The sequence below is a fragment of the Macaca thibetana genome, chromosome 6, assembly GCF_024542745.1.
Source record: "Macaca thibetana thibetana isolate TM-01 chromosome 6, ASM2454274v1, whole genome shotgun sequence".
NCBI classification, from domain to species: Eukaryota; Metazoa; Chordata; class Mammalia; order Primates; family Cercopithecidae; genus Macaca; species Macaca thibetana.
The window spans coordinates 9325946-9341122 of NC_065583.1; the positions used below are offsets into that span (position 1 = coordinate 9325946).

Below are 15177 nucleotides of genomic sequence, written 5' to 3' on the forward strand. Positions count from 1 at the left end.
CTAGGAACAGGGAGCACAGACAGGGAAGAAGCGTGGGCTGGATGCCCAAATCCTTGGTGTCAAAGGAGCCTGTTTTTATGAGCAGGGATGGGGTAGGTACTGGGCAGTCTGAGAGCAAGGTGCTGAGACTTCATGAACATTTTCTCTCTTCCTGGCAAAGTGCTCAGAGCTTTTCCTCTTGTGCTCATCACAACTCTGTAGGCTTGATGACCGCATTTTACCCAATAAGAAAGCTGAGGCTCCAGGAGTTAGGAAATTGTGTGAGCTCAGAGCTTCTTGACTCTAGAGCCCAAGCTCCCCCATCTCTGCCATGTTTTGAAATATAATCTGTATTGGGTTTGGCGAGGCCATGCCAGGTAAACTCCTTAGCTTGGCATTCAAGGTCACCTCCGATCTGTCCTGATTTATCTTAACATTTTTCATCTCTTCTCACCTGAAGAACCTTCTCCTATAAGTCAATGATGTTCACACTGGTGTGAATAGCCCCTAAAGTTGTTCCATCTTCTGTTTGGAATGTGAATATTCTCCTAAGAACTCATTTGAAAAGAGACTCTGGCTAAAACCACTATGGAAACCGCTGCCAGGCACAGTGCGGCTTCATCCTGAGCTGGTCTTTGTTCCACCCTCATTCCCCTCTACCCGCAGCTGCTGCCTTCCTCTCCTGCTGTCTAAAATCCTACGTGACCGTCAGTTACACTGTGGTGGCTCCAGGCTTCAGAAATCTCTCTCCTGCCCCCTTCCAGTATCAACCTGGACTGGATTACGTGGGTCAGAAACCAAACTTGAGGCCGGGCGCGGTGGCTCAAGCCTGTAATCCCAGCACTTTGGGAGGCCGAGACGGGCGGATCACGAGGTCAGGAGATCGAGACCATCCTGGCTAACACAATGAAACCCCGTCTCTACTAAAAATACAAAAAAATTAGCCGGGCGAGGTGGCGGGCGCCTGTAGTCCCAGCTACTCGGGAGGCTGAGGCAGGAGAATGGCGTGAACCCGGGAGGCGGAGCTTGCAGTGAGCCGAGATAGCGCCACTGCACTCCAGCCTGGGCGACAGAGCGAGACTCCGTCTCAAAAAAAAAAAAAAAAAAAAGAAACCAAACTTGAACTGGCTGCAAAAGTTATTCAAGAGAGTGGATGTGGCCCAAGACGTAATTATTGGCCCAGGAAACTGGATAGTCCAGGAATACATTTCGCTTCAGGCAGAGCTGGATGTAAGCTTAGACTGTCATCGGCATAGTGGCTCCTTTCTCAGGCAGGCTCCCCCGCACCCCCGGTGAGGATAGGTGGCCCCCAGCAGCTCCACATCCTGACAGCCTGGCAACCTCAGGAGAAGAGCTTGGCTTTCTCCAGAGTTGGAGCAAAAGTCCCAGGGCGGGGCGGGCGCGGTGGCTCGAGCATCCCAACACTTTGGGAGGCTGACGCAGGCAGATCACTTGAGGTCAGCAGTTCAAGACCAGCCTGAGTAACATGACGAAACCCCCGTCTCTACTAAAAATACAAAAATAAGCTGGGCACGGTGGCGCTCGCCTGTAATCCCAGCTACTCGGGAGGCTAAAGCACGAGAATCTCTTGAACCCAGGAGGCAGTGAGCCGAGATCGTGCCATCGCACTCCAGCATGGGCAACAGAGCTAGACTCCGTCTCAGAAAAAACAAAAAGTCCCAGGGCAGACTCCTACTGTCTCTGATTGGCCCAGCTCAAGTCACATGTTCTTCCTTCAACCAATCACCATGAATGGAGAATGTACCCCTCCCACCTTCTGTATGCATGGGGGTGAGCTGAAGGTGGGGAAGGAGCATCCCAGGAGTCAGTCATATTCACTTATGTATGCATTGTGTCTCCTGCTAACCCTCAGCTCGTGGAGGACACAGGGACCCTGCCTGTGAAACCCCAGGGTCTCTAACAGCACTGAGTGCCTTGTGTTTCTATGACATTTCTCTCTTTCCAAACAGCTTTCACGTATGCATGTATTTTAATTGTCACAACTACCCTATAGCAACAGATAGTTTATACAGTCCAGGAATAGGTCACAGATGTGCTGATCCCTTAGCCCTTAAGGGTCTACCTGGTGTGTCCAGGGCCACCAAAGGCCCCAGCCAGGTGCCTCTGACCTCTAATAGTCACCTCAGTTTGCCCAGATTTGTTATCAATGTATTGTTTTCTGTGTGTGCCGTGACGTGTGACACAGGTTGGAAGCACAGCCCAGTGGTTTATAAAATGATCCTTCATCCTTAATTTCCTCAGCGCCTCACATCTATCCTGGGAGGCAGAGGAAGCAGGTGCCGTTAGCCCCATTCGCAGGAGAAACTGGGACTCAGGGAAAAAATAACTTGGCCCAGGTCCTCGTTGGTGGAGACAGCATGATGGGCTGACCCATGGAAAATATAAGATGGCCAAGAGCTGCACGTCTTTGTGACTTCTCCTGATGAAAGTCAAGGCTTTAGGAATGACTGGCAAGATAGTCAGCCTGTAGCTCACTGAATTGAGCGGGTAGCGAGGAATCCTGGCAATGCTGAAAATAGCAGCTTCTCCTGAGCTGACGCGGTGCCAGCGCATCCCCATACTTGATGTCATTCATCCTTTGCACAACTCTGTTGGGGGTTATTACACCCATTTTATTGAGGAGGGAGTTGAGGCTTACAGCAAGTAACTTGTCCATTGCCAGTCATTGGCAGAGCTAAGGCTGAAACCCACGGCTTTCTGACTCTTAGTCTTGTGCTCCCCCTGGGTCCCAGAGATTGGGAGGCCACTTCTGGTGTTATGTTAACACCCATCTCGTCTGTTATTCCCGCAGGTCTACATCATCCGGGTCACATGGTCCAGTGGCTCCACCGAGGCCATCTACCGGCGCTACAGCAAGTTCTTTGACCTCCAGGTAAGGATTTGAGGTCTCTGGTGAGCTGCAGGGTGGGAAGGAGTTTAATTGGACTTACATTCCACTATAACTTTAGAGTCCAAAATTTTTTTTAATTTCCCAGACTTAAAAATGACATCCATGGCTGGGCGCGATGGTTCATGCCTATAATCCCAGCACTTTGGGAGGCCGAGGTGGGTGGATCACTTGAGGTTAGGAGTTTGAGACCAGCCCGGCCAACATGGTGAAACCCCGTCTCTGTTAAAAATACAAACATTAGCCAGGTGTGGTGATGGGTGCCTGTAATCCCAGCTACTCAGGAGGCTGAGGCAGGAGAATTGCTTGAACCCAGGAGGCAGAGGTTGCGGTGAGCCAAGATTGTGCCATTGTATTCCAGCCTGGGCAACAAGAGCAAAACTGCATCTAAAAAAAATAAAGAAAACCTGACATCCATTACTTTTGAGACACAAATAATGTGCTTTGTTGCTTTATGTTTTGATATTTCATATTTCCCCTTAAGAGAAAGGGTACCTGTTGGCTGCTCTAGAATGGAGGGTTGTCTGCAAATCATTTCCAAATGGCTTTGGCGTGCAGTGTTTGAACTTAAGTTTTAGATGATAATCGTGTTTGCTGGTGAGCTGGGTTTGTTGAGTGTGTCTAGACTTTTGGGCCATTCAGCTCCGAAGACAGACCTGCATCTCCTGCCTCACCTTGGCCTCTCCCCGCAGGCCTTTGCCCTCCCCACACGCCTTTGCCCTCCCCACACACTCCTGTGCCTTCCTGGTTCACTCATGGCTCTGGTAACCCCTTCTGCCCTTCAGGACTCTCACTGCCTGGGAAGTCTTGCCTGACTTTGTTCCCTGGCCAGTGAGGGCCACCCATTCTGTGCCCCTACAGCTCTGTGCATCTCTCTGTATTGAAGCTGTCTGCTTGTCTGTGTTCCCACCTAGGCTGTGACTACCGTGGGCCGGAACCACATCTTTCTCTTCCTCTCTGTTCTTAATAATTTATTCAAGGCCTAACACACAGTATGTGTCCAGTCAGTGTTTGGTGAATGAATGAATGAATGACGAACACCATGTATACCACCAGCCTTACAGGGAGCCAGACAGAATGTGAACAGCTCGGTATAAGCCCATCCCCACTAGGGTTAAACAAGTCTAAACAATGGGTCAGTAGTTTCTTCTTGCTGTCACTAATGGCGATTAACAGAGCACGTGTGAGAGGTAGTCATGGTTCCTCCTCGTAGGATGTAACGGAGTTCTTTAGAAAACCTTCAGGAGATGTTGGGCACTTGCCCGGCTTTCTGAACATATATCTTCTCCCAGCCTCCTGGTAAGGGGCCTTGTCACCTCTCAGGCCAACATGAGTCTCCATCCTGACATGACAGTCTTCTTTTCAGTCAGAATGCTTCTGTTGCAAGTGACAGAAACCCAACTCAAGCTGGCTGAAGTAAACAGGAGGTTTTTTGCTGGGTGTAACTGAACGTCCTAGGAGAATATATCTCCCAGGTTTGAAGCACATCTTAATCCAGGGGTTTTTTGGTGTCACCTGATCTGGCTTCTTCCTTTCATTCCAATTCCTACTTCCATGGTGTTGGCTTTATCCTCGGATCCCACACGATTGCACATTGATACGACAGCTCTGGGCTCACACCCAGCAGGAAAGGGTAAAAGTCACTTGTCAGAAATCCCAGCAAACACATTATTGTGTGTCACAGGCTCAACTTGATGCCAATCAATATGAGTGAGAAATGTGCCAGCCAATGGGCTTGCCGGAGTCCCTGCTCCACCTCAGAAGTCAATAAGGGCGGAGACTGACACCTGGAGAGAGGAAGTTTCACAAACTGCTGCGATCCCAGTAAAGTCAGCGGTAAAGTCGACATTTCCTGGCGGTCAGAAGACTGCCTCTGGCCTTTGTACATCATCCTGTCTTTTTTCACACAGGTTCTTTCAGAAGGTTGGCATCCTTCATTATTCTGACCTAATTTGCTCCTGACAGGGTCGAATAGAGAATTTTCAGAGCTTGTGTTTCATTATTTTGCAGGGGGAGGGGAAATAATGTGTTCCTAAGTGGTTTCCCGAAACGCCTACATAACGAACTGCCAAGAGTCATTGCATAATGTAAAACAAGTGAGACACCAGTTACCTATTTAAAATGTAATGAATTCATTAGTGATGTTTTATGTTCAGTATGCAACAATATCAAACAGAATCATAAACAAATTATATTATTGCTTCTGCTCTGCAGCAAACAGAATGTAAAGAAACAAAGCAGCTGTATGTTAAAACATGCTAAGATACCATCTAAAGTGAACTTGACAGGAGCGAGCACTGGGGCAGGGGAAGAAAGATCTAAACCCTGGGGGAGAGGAAGGGAGGATCACAGTGGTGATAACGCCCAGCATCTTTTGATGCCATGGGCAGGAGGCACAGTCCTGGCTGAGAATGAATGAGATACAAATGGAGGACCCTCCACATTCTTTACCTGGATCTGTGGTGATTTATGCAGATTCACTGTAGTAGGTCTTCAAAGAGTGAGTGTTAGGTAAACATGTTTGCACGTTGCTAGACTGACTTTTCGTGCAGTGAGGGTCTAGATAGGGAGGGCTACCTGTATATTGCTTTCAGAGGCCTCTTGCCTGCCTCGCACCTCCGAGGAGCAGAAGAGGAGGTAGGGAACAATAACACATGATTGTTATCCTAGGAATTATTTACATCCACCGAGCAAAGCCCACTCAGCTAGCTTAGGCACAAAGAGAGGGATGGGGTTGGATATATGGGAAGAGGCAGGTGTGTTCGCTGAAACCTAGAGCAGAAAATACAACCAGCCTCACAGGAGCCAGGAACCCAGGCCATCTGTCCTTGTGGCCTCAGGATCTCCCATGGAGCCTGTTCTGGACCACTTCCTCCAGCTACCCACTGGCCCACATCCCCTAAGAGCATCCCCCAGTGAGCACCTTCCGCCCGGAGTTGCAGTGTTCTTCCCTGTTGTCAAAGCACTAGAGTTTCTGGATGCCGATTCCAGTCTCCAGAAGGGAGAATCTGATTATCCTAAGGACCCTGGATCATAGTTCACCGCCAAGCCTGTCAGCTGTTGCCGGGGAGGTGGGGACATGGAGTCATCTGGAAGAGATTTGATGAGAAGCGGAGTGGCAAGGGGGCCCTGGAAGTGCTTATGCAAATGTTGTTCATTGCTGACATGTCGAGGCACGCGGCCAGGCCCTGTGCAAGGTGGACGGGGTTCTCTGAGTTCCCTATTCCAGCGTAGCCTATGGCTTAAGACCTTGGCTTTCAGTCAGGCAGACCTGGATGCAAATCTCAGCTCTGCCTGTTCAGAGCTTAGCTTGGGGTCACCACTATATGTTTCTGAGCCTCAGTCTCCTCATCTGCATAGTAGGATTGAAAGTGCCTTCCTCGTGCATTTATTATGCCAGGTAAGCAGGACACACCTGGCTCACTAAGCGCGTTAGCTGGCAGCAGTCCCTCTGCACAGGTGTGACTTGCCCAAGCTGATATCCTTTGGGAATGCTTGAGCCAGGGTTTGATCATGGGTCTTCCTGGCCCAAAGCCAATGCTCCTTCCACTCTCCTGTTTCAACTCAACTTTTTTTTTTTTTTTTTTTTTTTTTTTTTTTTGAGACAGAGTCTCGCTCTGTCGCCCGGGCTGGAGTGCAGTGGCCGGATCTCAGCTCACTGCAAGCTCCGCCTCCCGGGTTCACGCCATTCTCCTGCCTCAGCCTCCCGAGTAGCTGGGACTACAGGTGCCCACCACCACGCCCGGCTAATTTTTTGTATTTTTTAGTAGAGACGGGGTTTCACCGTGTTAACCAGGATGGTCTCGATCTCCTGACCTCGTGATCCGCCCGTCTCGGCCTCCCAAAGTGCTGGGATTACAGGCTTGAGCCACCGCGCCCGGCCTCAACTTTCTTATTTCTACCAGAACTTAAAAGTCAGGTTTTCCTCCATGCTCAGCATAATCGGTAATAACGGGGCGGTTGTCGCGTCAGTATTCCCTCCTGTAACAAAGTTGTCTAAGGCAGGACTTCATCCAGGCTCAGAGTCCCAGATGGGTGGCTGGAGTGGGAAAGTCATGGAATTCCAGAGGGTCCTGCTTATCCTGGAAGCATCGTGGAACCGGCCTCCTCCTCCCCCACACACACCCCAGCAGGGAAAGCTGAAAGAGGTTAGGGCAGGATCACACCAGCCCTTGCGGGCCTGCAACACCCTGGAGTTAGATGATTTCATGATTCCACCCTCCCCTCCCTCCTGTCTGGCAAGCAGCCTTGGTTTTTTCACAAGTAACTTGGCCCAAACAGTGTGGGGAGAGCCGAGCCTTGGTGGAGGAGCAGCAAGGCCAGTGTGGCGTAATGGAAAAAGCAGAGAACTCAGTCAGGAGACCTGGGGCCCAGCCACACTCCAGCTGTGTGGCCTTGGGCACACCCCTTAACCCCTCTGTGCCTGAGAGCCCTCATTGGTGACATGGGGTGAAAACAATAGGAACAGCTGGCATTTCTGGAGCACTGAATGTGGGCCCTATCCTGCTAAACATCTAGACATAGTGACTCGTTCAGTCCTCCAGACAAGCTTATCCAATTACGCAAATGAAGAAACCCAGGGTCAGAGAGGTTAAGTTGTTTGCCCAAAGTCACACAGCTAGTGAGCCTCAGAGCTCAGATTGGAAGCTGGGCAGGCGACGCCAGTATCTACACTTTTAGCTTATCTGCTTTCTGGGGCTCCTCTCTGTAGTGGCTGCTTCACAAGGTTCTCGTGAGTTAAAACTTATCATCTGTGTCCAAAAGAGGCAAATTCATGGACAGAAAGCAGGTTCGTGGCTGCCAGAGGCTAGAGGAAAATGGGGAGATACTGCTAATGGGTACTGGGTACCTTTTAGCGGTGATGAAGATGTTCTAGAATGATTTAGTGGTCATGGAGGCATAACCTTATGAATATACTGAAAGCTACTGCATTGTACACTTTAAAAGGGTGACTTCTATGGTATGTGAAGTATATCTCAGTGTAAAAGGGATAGTGAGTGCCAGAGCAGTTTCTAAGTTTTCAAGCACCAAGCAAATGTCAGCTGTTAGGATTATTGATGGGCATGGGTGCTGCTAGGAATTGGCATAAAGATTAGAGGAGAAGCTGATGCCAGTTAATAGAGTGGTGAAGATCCTGGGCTTTGGGATTAGACAGGGCTGGGCATTGATCCACATTCTGCCACTCGCTGGCCATGAGATCTTGTTTTCATCAGAACTCTTTTAGGTACAAATGACAGAAGCCCCGTGGATTATTCAAACAGAGCATTGATTAGCTGAATATAACCGAGAAGTCTAAGGAAATTGGCTTCAGGTGTGGCTGGATCTAGGCGCCACACCATCAATGAGGACTTGGCTTTCTTCACTTCTTGGCTTTGTGTCCAGGCCAGGTGGTGTCCAGCTGGTGGCAGCCACAGCTCCAGGCTGCATCCCACAGATCAGCACAGTGACTTCAGGGAAAGAGAGAACACGCCAACAGTTAAAGCAAAAGTCTCATTGGCTCATCTTGGGTCACATGACCAGACCAGGACCAGCCTGGAGACTGAAAGTAGAATCAGTGTCCTGCCAATGCATGGAGACTAACAGAGTGGTGGTAGATTCCCTGGAGGACATCATGGAAATAGCCTGTCGGTGATAGAAAACAACATGCCCCCTCCAACGGGGGCAGGACATTCAGGCAGAGAAAACAGTCTGCAGAGAGGCCACTCAGGAGTTGGAGCATGACCCAGGTTCCCTTGTGGGAAGAGACTCACAGTCACCGAGTGTGATGGCTCACACCTATAATCCCACCACTTCGGGAGGCTGAGGCAGACAGAGCACTTAAGCCCAGAAATTCAAGACCAGCCTGGCCAACAAAACAAGATCCCATCTCTACAAAAAATTTAGAAATTAGCCAGGTATGATGGTGCACACCTGTAGCCCAAGCTACTCGGGAGGCTGAGGTGGGAGGATCCCTTGAGCCTAGCAGGTCGAGGCTGCAGTGAGCTGAGATTGTGCCACTGCACTGTAGCCTAGGCAACAGAGCGAGACCCTGTCTCAAAAAAAAAAAAAAAAGAGAGACTCACAGTCTCTGTGAAAAAGTCCTTTTTAAAAAAAAAAAAAGGAGAGGCCAGGCGCAGTGGCTCACGCCTGTAATCCCAGCACTTTGGAAGGCTGAGGCTGGTGGATCATAAGGTCAGGAGTTCAATACCAGCCTGGCTAACATGGTGAAACCCCATCTCTACTAAAAATACAAAAATTAGCTAGGTGTGGTGGTGGGTGCCTGTAATCCCAGCTATTCAGGAGGCTGAGGCAGGAGAATCGTTTGGACCCGGGAGGCAGAGGTTACAGTGAGCGGAGATCATGCCATTGCACTTCAGCCTAGGCAACAAGAGCGAAACTCCGTATCAAAAAAAAAAAAGTAGAGACAGGGTCTCACTTTGTCACTTAGGCTGGAGTGCAGTGGCGCCATCACAGCTCACCTGCAACCTCAAACTTCTGGGTTCAAGTGATCCTCCCACCTCAGCCTCCCGAGGAGCTGAGACTACAGGTGTGTGCCACCACGCCTGACGAATTTTTTAAATTTTTGTAGAGACGGAGTCTTGCTTTATTACCCCAACTGGTCTCAAACCCCTGGAGTCAAGTCACCCACCCACCTCGGCCTCCCAAAGTGCTGGGATTACAGGCCTGAGCCACCGTACCCGGCCGGAAGTTCCCCTTTATGAAGATTCACCTTGCAGCTTGGTTTCCTGACTTGCTTACCTTAGAAAGGCCTTATAGTCATGCCTGATGCTATTGCTTGACATCTGACCACGCGTGTCATTCACCTGAGGGTGCAGAAGATGGGATAGAGCCGCCGGCTTGAAATAAGAATACCTGGTGTCAGGTCCTTCCCTCTGTCTTACCAGCTGTGCGACCTTGGGATGGTTACCCAGCCTCTGTGATTCTCCCTTTCTGCCCTAGCTTGGGCTGCCCTGGAGAGTCCATCAGAGTGTGGCAGTGGAAGTTGGCATCCAGGCAGAGCACTGGGGATGACCAGAGTGCCCAGAGAGCTGAGGGCAATGCCTAGTGGAAATGTGGCTGGATTGAGCCACATAGTAACAATATCGGCAGTCACTAACTGGAATGTGCCAGATGCCCATGTTATATGCGATCTCATTCAGTCCTCACAGGCATGAGGTCAGTATTGTATCCATTTCACAGATGGGGAAACTGAAGCTCAGAAAGGCAGAGTCACATGCCCAAAAAGCAGCATGGCTGGGATTCAAGCCCAGGTGTGGCTGGATCTGAAACCTGCACTCCTAACCTCCCTGCCTCCTTGGGCTCCGGGATTGCCTTTCAATCTGCCTATTCAAAGACAGACTTACCCACATAGAGTCCTGCCCACGGCTGCCCCTTTTTAAGGCCCATTTGGCTCCTCCCTCAAAGATACAGTCTGAGTCTATCCCACGAGGGCAGTTCTGACCAAAGCGTGAGCCCTTTGCAAAAAGGTCTCGGGACCGGTGAGGGGTGCACTCTACACTGCACTGTGCAACCTTTGCCTTCTGAGTTTCCCCACTGGTTCATTGTGTCCCCCAGGCCAAGGGTCATGGGCATCACTGGAGCCAGGGCTTCCCTCACGGAAGGTGCAGTTAAACATTTGCTGACCTAGACCTCGAGCTGCCACAAGGGACCCAGATGGATCTGTGCTTTCCATAAGCCGCCAGTGTAGTGGGAATAGGCACATGTTATTTCAGATAGAGATAAACCCAGGTGTTCAGACAGGGACCTCCCTCCTAGCCAGGGAGCTCAGGCAGGGCTCACTTCCTGGAGGAGGTGACATCTGAGCAGGGTCTTGACAATGAATAAGGAGTGGCCCCTCCACCGAGTTGGGGAGGGCATTGCATGCAGAGGACGCCTCATGTGCAAAGGTGCAGAGGTGCAACGGAGCAGGAGTCTTAGCTGGGCATCTTCCAGAATTCCAACATTGGCAGGGGGGCACAGAGCAAGCTGAGTCACTCTGCCCACAAAGGAGCCCTCGAGAGAAGTGCCAGCCTCATCTGTAAGAAGGAGCACTCCCTACGGGGAAGTTCGTGTTGCAGGGATCCAGAGAAGCTTTTCTGGCTCCTCGCCTGCTCTGCACGCTGTGCCGCAAGGTGGCTGTTAGGCTCAGGGGCTTGCGGTTTGAGCAGTTCTTAGACGCATCAAATCACAGATGGAGGCTGCGTCTCCGTCTATGCGTTTGTCTGTCCAGAGACTGTCCCAAGTCATGCAGCAAACGCCACTTGTTTCCAATTTCCATTGAGCTAGGACTGACCTATCCCCTTCTTCTTCTTCTTTTTTTTTTTAAGATGGAGTGTCACTCTGGAGTGCAGTGGCGCGATCTCGACTCCCTGCAACCTCCGCCTCCCGGGTTCAAACGATTCCCCCGCCTCAGCCTCCCAAGTAGCTGAGGTTACAGGCACACGCTACCACGCCTGGCTCATTTTTGTATTTTTAGTAGAGATGGGGTTTTGCCATGTTGGTCAGGCCAGTATTGAACTCCTGACCTGAAGCAATCCACCCGCCTCAGCCTCCCAAAGTGCTGGGATTGACTTGTCTTCTTCTAAGATCCTGGTCCTTCCCCACCTCGGCCCTCTTGGGAGTTTGACAGCCCCAAGTGTACTTTTTAGGATTGTCTGCCCAGAAGCGCCCATGCTCCACTGCAGAGGCCAAAGGGAAGGGAGGGCTTTCTTCCGGCTTTTCCGAGGACAGGTCTAGGGGGTGGCAGAACTGAAGAGTTTTCACTGCCTAGGCAGGCCTTGCCTGGCCAGGAAGCCTTCCCAGCGAGATCCCAGCCAACATCTGGCGCAAGACTCTACCAACCATATTTATCCAAATACTGCCTTTACTCCATCCTCACACACACTTTTTTCCCAGACATTATCTTTGAAATTGGAGTATGCCTCCAACGTGTTGTGCGTACTTAAATGGAATAGTTTTCCCTTCCCACTAAAAGCTATTACCATATGGAAGGTGTGTCGCTGGGAAAATACCGTAGTTGCCTTTTTCCACACAGTTAGCAATTCTTTATTTCTAAAATAGAAAGAGGCATGATTATCTTGGGCAGTTGCAGCTAAACTCAGGTCCAGGCCCTGTTGCTGCCACCTGGTATGTAATTTTTCCTTTCCCAGAGAGTGACTGACCAAACCAGTTAACCACTTTTTCTCATCTGTTTTTTCATTCATTCATTCATTTACTCATTTGTTCTTTGCACAAATATCTAACAGGTGCCTACGGTGTACCAGTGAGGAGGTAGTGGGGCAGAAGAGAGGGCAAACACTAGTAAGGGGGTTGAACTGAGAAAATACAGGCCTGGACTTAGGGGGGAGCAGTAAGTATGGAGAGAAGTGGACAGACCGGAGGTGGTGGCAGCCTCCGTGCAACATGTCCATCAGGACACCAGACATACTGATATTTAGACCAGCTCGTGGAGGGGACAGAATCCTCAAAGACAACAAACCGCAGATGATAGACTAGGCCCAGGGACATCGTTGTGTTCGGGGACCTGAAAGCCCTGCCCGAGGACCCTGTGGCTTTCTGCCAGCCTTCAGCTGCACATGATGGCCCCAGGCCTTTCTCCACTTCCTGCTCTGGCTCCTCTGGGACTTGCGGCTTTTGTGATATTGAGGGGGTAAACCCCTCCCAAGTCCGGCCTCCATGGCTGCTGCTAACGCAAACCACGTGCAGTGGCCAGCTTCCATGGCGTGTTCTTTGGACGACGTGTCTCGCATTCCCTCTACCGCAAGCTGATGTCTTGAAAACTGCTGATGGAGTGTTCTCTCTTTCTTCTTGGAAGCCTGTGATGTGGCAACTTGATGTGACTCCTTCTCCCTTCCTACTCCCCAAATGACTCATCTTCCCTTTTCAGTTTCCAGTCCTCCTCGCCCTGAGCACCACTTCTTTTGTTATCTGGGGGGAAGCGCGGGTAGCGGGTTTTCTCATTACCAAGGATGACATTGGTTAGACTTTGAGGAGCATGCCTCTTCTGCTGCTGCTGCAGACAGCCTGGGCCTGGTCCCTTGGAGAACCTACTTCAAGGCCTTTGGATGCCTAGTGTTACAGTTCTCTGCATAGACGCAATTGGTGGCCGGTAAACCTGGACACACCAAGACCAGCTCGGCAAGGAGAGCTTGCAGGGCTCTAATCCCCCAGCTTCTTACCCTGAGTCCTCGTCTTTGCAACTAGCGAACTTACAGATGGCCGTTGACATTGACACAGTGGTGTTGAAAACAAAATAAAACTGGGTGTGGTTTAAATAGGAGGATATTGTGATAGTCCAGCCCTGCACTGTCCGGGATGGCAGCCGCTCATGAGGGTATTTAAATGTAAATTCAAGTCAATTAAAGAAAATGTTTAAATTGAGCTCCTCAGTTGCAGGAGCAGCATTTCACGTGCTCAGTAGCTACCAGGAGGCTAGTGGCCACTGGGTTGGACAGCAAGATGTAGAACACCTCCATCATGGCAGAAAGTTCCAGCAGACAGCCGTGCTACAGCCACGGGGCCACCTGGGCGGTCCTGAGGGGTTTTTTTGCCAACCTTAAAACACAGCCTCACAATCAAATATTATTCAGCCTTAAAAAAGAAGGAAATTCTGCCACATGCTGCAATGTGGTTGGAGCTTGAGGACCTTATGCTAAGTGAACTATGCCAGTTCCAAAAGGGCAAATACTGTGTGATCCACTTATTGGAGGTAGCTAGAACAGTCAGATTCATAGAGACAGAAAGCAGAGTAGTGGTTGCCAGGGCCAAGGGGGAGGGAGAGGGGGGAGTCACAGTTTCAGTTTTGGATGATGAAGAGGTTCCGGAGATGGAGGGTGTGATGTTTGCACGACATTGTGAATGTGCTGAATGCCACTGAACTGTACACTCAAATGTGGTTGAAATGGTAAATCTTTTTTTTTTTTTTTTTTTTTTGAGACAGAGTCTCGCTTAGTCGCCCAGGCTGGAGTGCAGTGGCGCGATCTCGGCTCACTGCAAGCTCCGCCTCCCGGGTTCACGCCATTCTCCTGCCTCAGCCTCCCCAGTAGCTGGGACTACAGGCGCCCGCCGCCTCGCCCGGCTAATTTTTTGCATTTTTAGTAGAGACGGGGTTTCACCGTGTTAGCCAGGATGGTCTCGATCTCCTGACCTCGTGATCCGCCCGCCTCGGCCTCCCAAAGTGCTGGGATTACAGGCGTGAGCCACCGTGCCTGGCCTGAAATGGTAAATCTTATATTGTGTATATTTAACACGATTTAAAAAAAAAGAAAACCACGCAGCCTGACAGACTACTAAAAGTTATCCCCAAATAACTTTCAAAATAACGTATTCAATATGGGCAGAGTGCAAGGAGCGGGGATTCCTTGCTGAGCATCTGGTGTGCTCCCCAGAGTTTCCACACGACACTCATTTACCCAGCCCCGCTGTGGAGCAGGCTGCGTCCCTCATCCTGCAGACGGCCAAACAGGCTTGGGGGATGAAGTGTCTGGCCAAGGATGCACAGCTGGCATGAGGAAGCATCAGGACTGAACCCCAGGGCTGTTGGGTCCCCAGCAGTTGTCTGTGGTTAGACTATGCAGTATTTAAACCCTGATCTGCCACCTCCAACAAATAAATAACACAAAGGGAAGCCTTTCAGCTCCTTGGGCCGTGCTGATCTGGGTAAAACCAAGTCAGGACAAAGGGCGAGAGAACAGCTTCCTAAGACCACGCAGTAGAGACCCCTCTGAGGACTGAAAACACAGCAGTGGCAGGGACTCATTGGCTGGCATGTACATTCAGGCAGGGACTCCAAAGGAACCCGGAGGTTGGAAATAGTCGTATTAGGGTGGACAGATTACTGGTGCATTCTTTAAAAAAAAAAATCCTTTTAATGGTGTTTCATTGTCTTAACAAATAAAATTGAGAAGGAAAAAAGTAGATAGTGTTAGGCAAAAACCTATAAATCTCCAAAATACTCCACAGCTGAGACTGATGAATGGCTCTGCTTTTGAAAAGAAAGCATGCTGTTCACATGTGCACAGAATATTAAACTTACCTCATCTCAGGCTGACTTTAGTGTTCATATGACACTCTGAAGCTGCCTCAAAGAGTGGTGTTAGACAAAAAGAATGGAATTTAGACAGATGTGTGGACTGACTGGACACACCACTGAGCTGTGTGACTTCAGGCAAGTTCACTCTCCTCTCTGCTCCCAGTTTCCTCATCAGTGACAAGGGAAATGTAACATTTATTTCACAGAGTTACTGTGAAGGTCACATGAAATCGTATATGAGAGGATGTGTTCGCTGTGAACTGTTAAACACATTAGTTGT

The 15177-nt window shown here is 50.0% G+C and overlaps 1 protein-coding gene across 1 annotated transcript in view; it reads left to right on the plus strand.

The window, feature by feature from the left end:
• SH3PXD2B (SH3 and PX domains 2B) overlaps positions 1–15177 on the plus strand; it is a 119536-nt gene that overhangs the window by 29660 nt on the left and 74699 nt on the right. The window contains exon 2 of the mRNA XM_050793167.1: positions 2792–2872. Within this exon, the coding sequence (XP_050649124.1) occupies positions 2792–2872 (81 nt within the window). The remainder of the gene's footprint in view (positions 1–2791; positions 2873–15177) is intronic.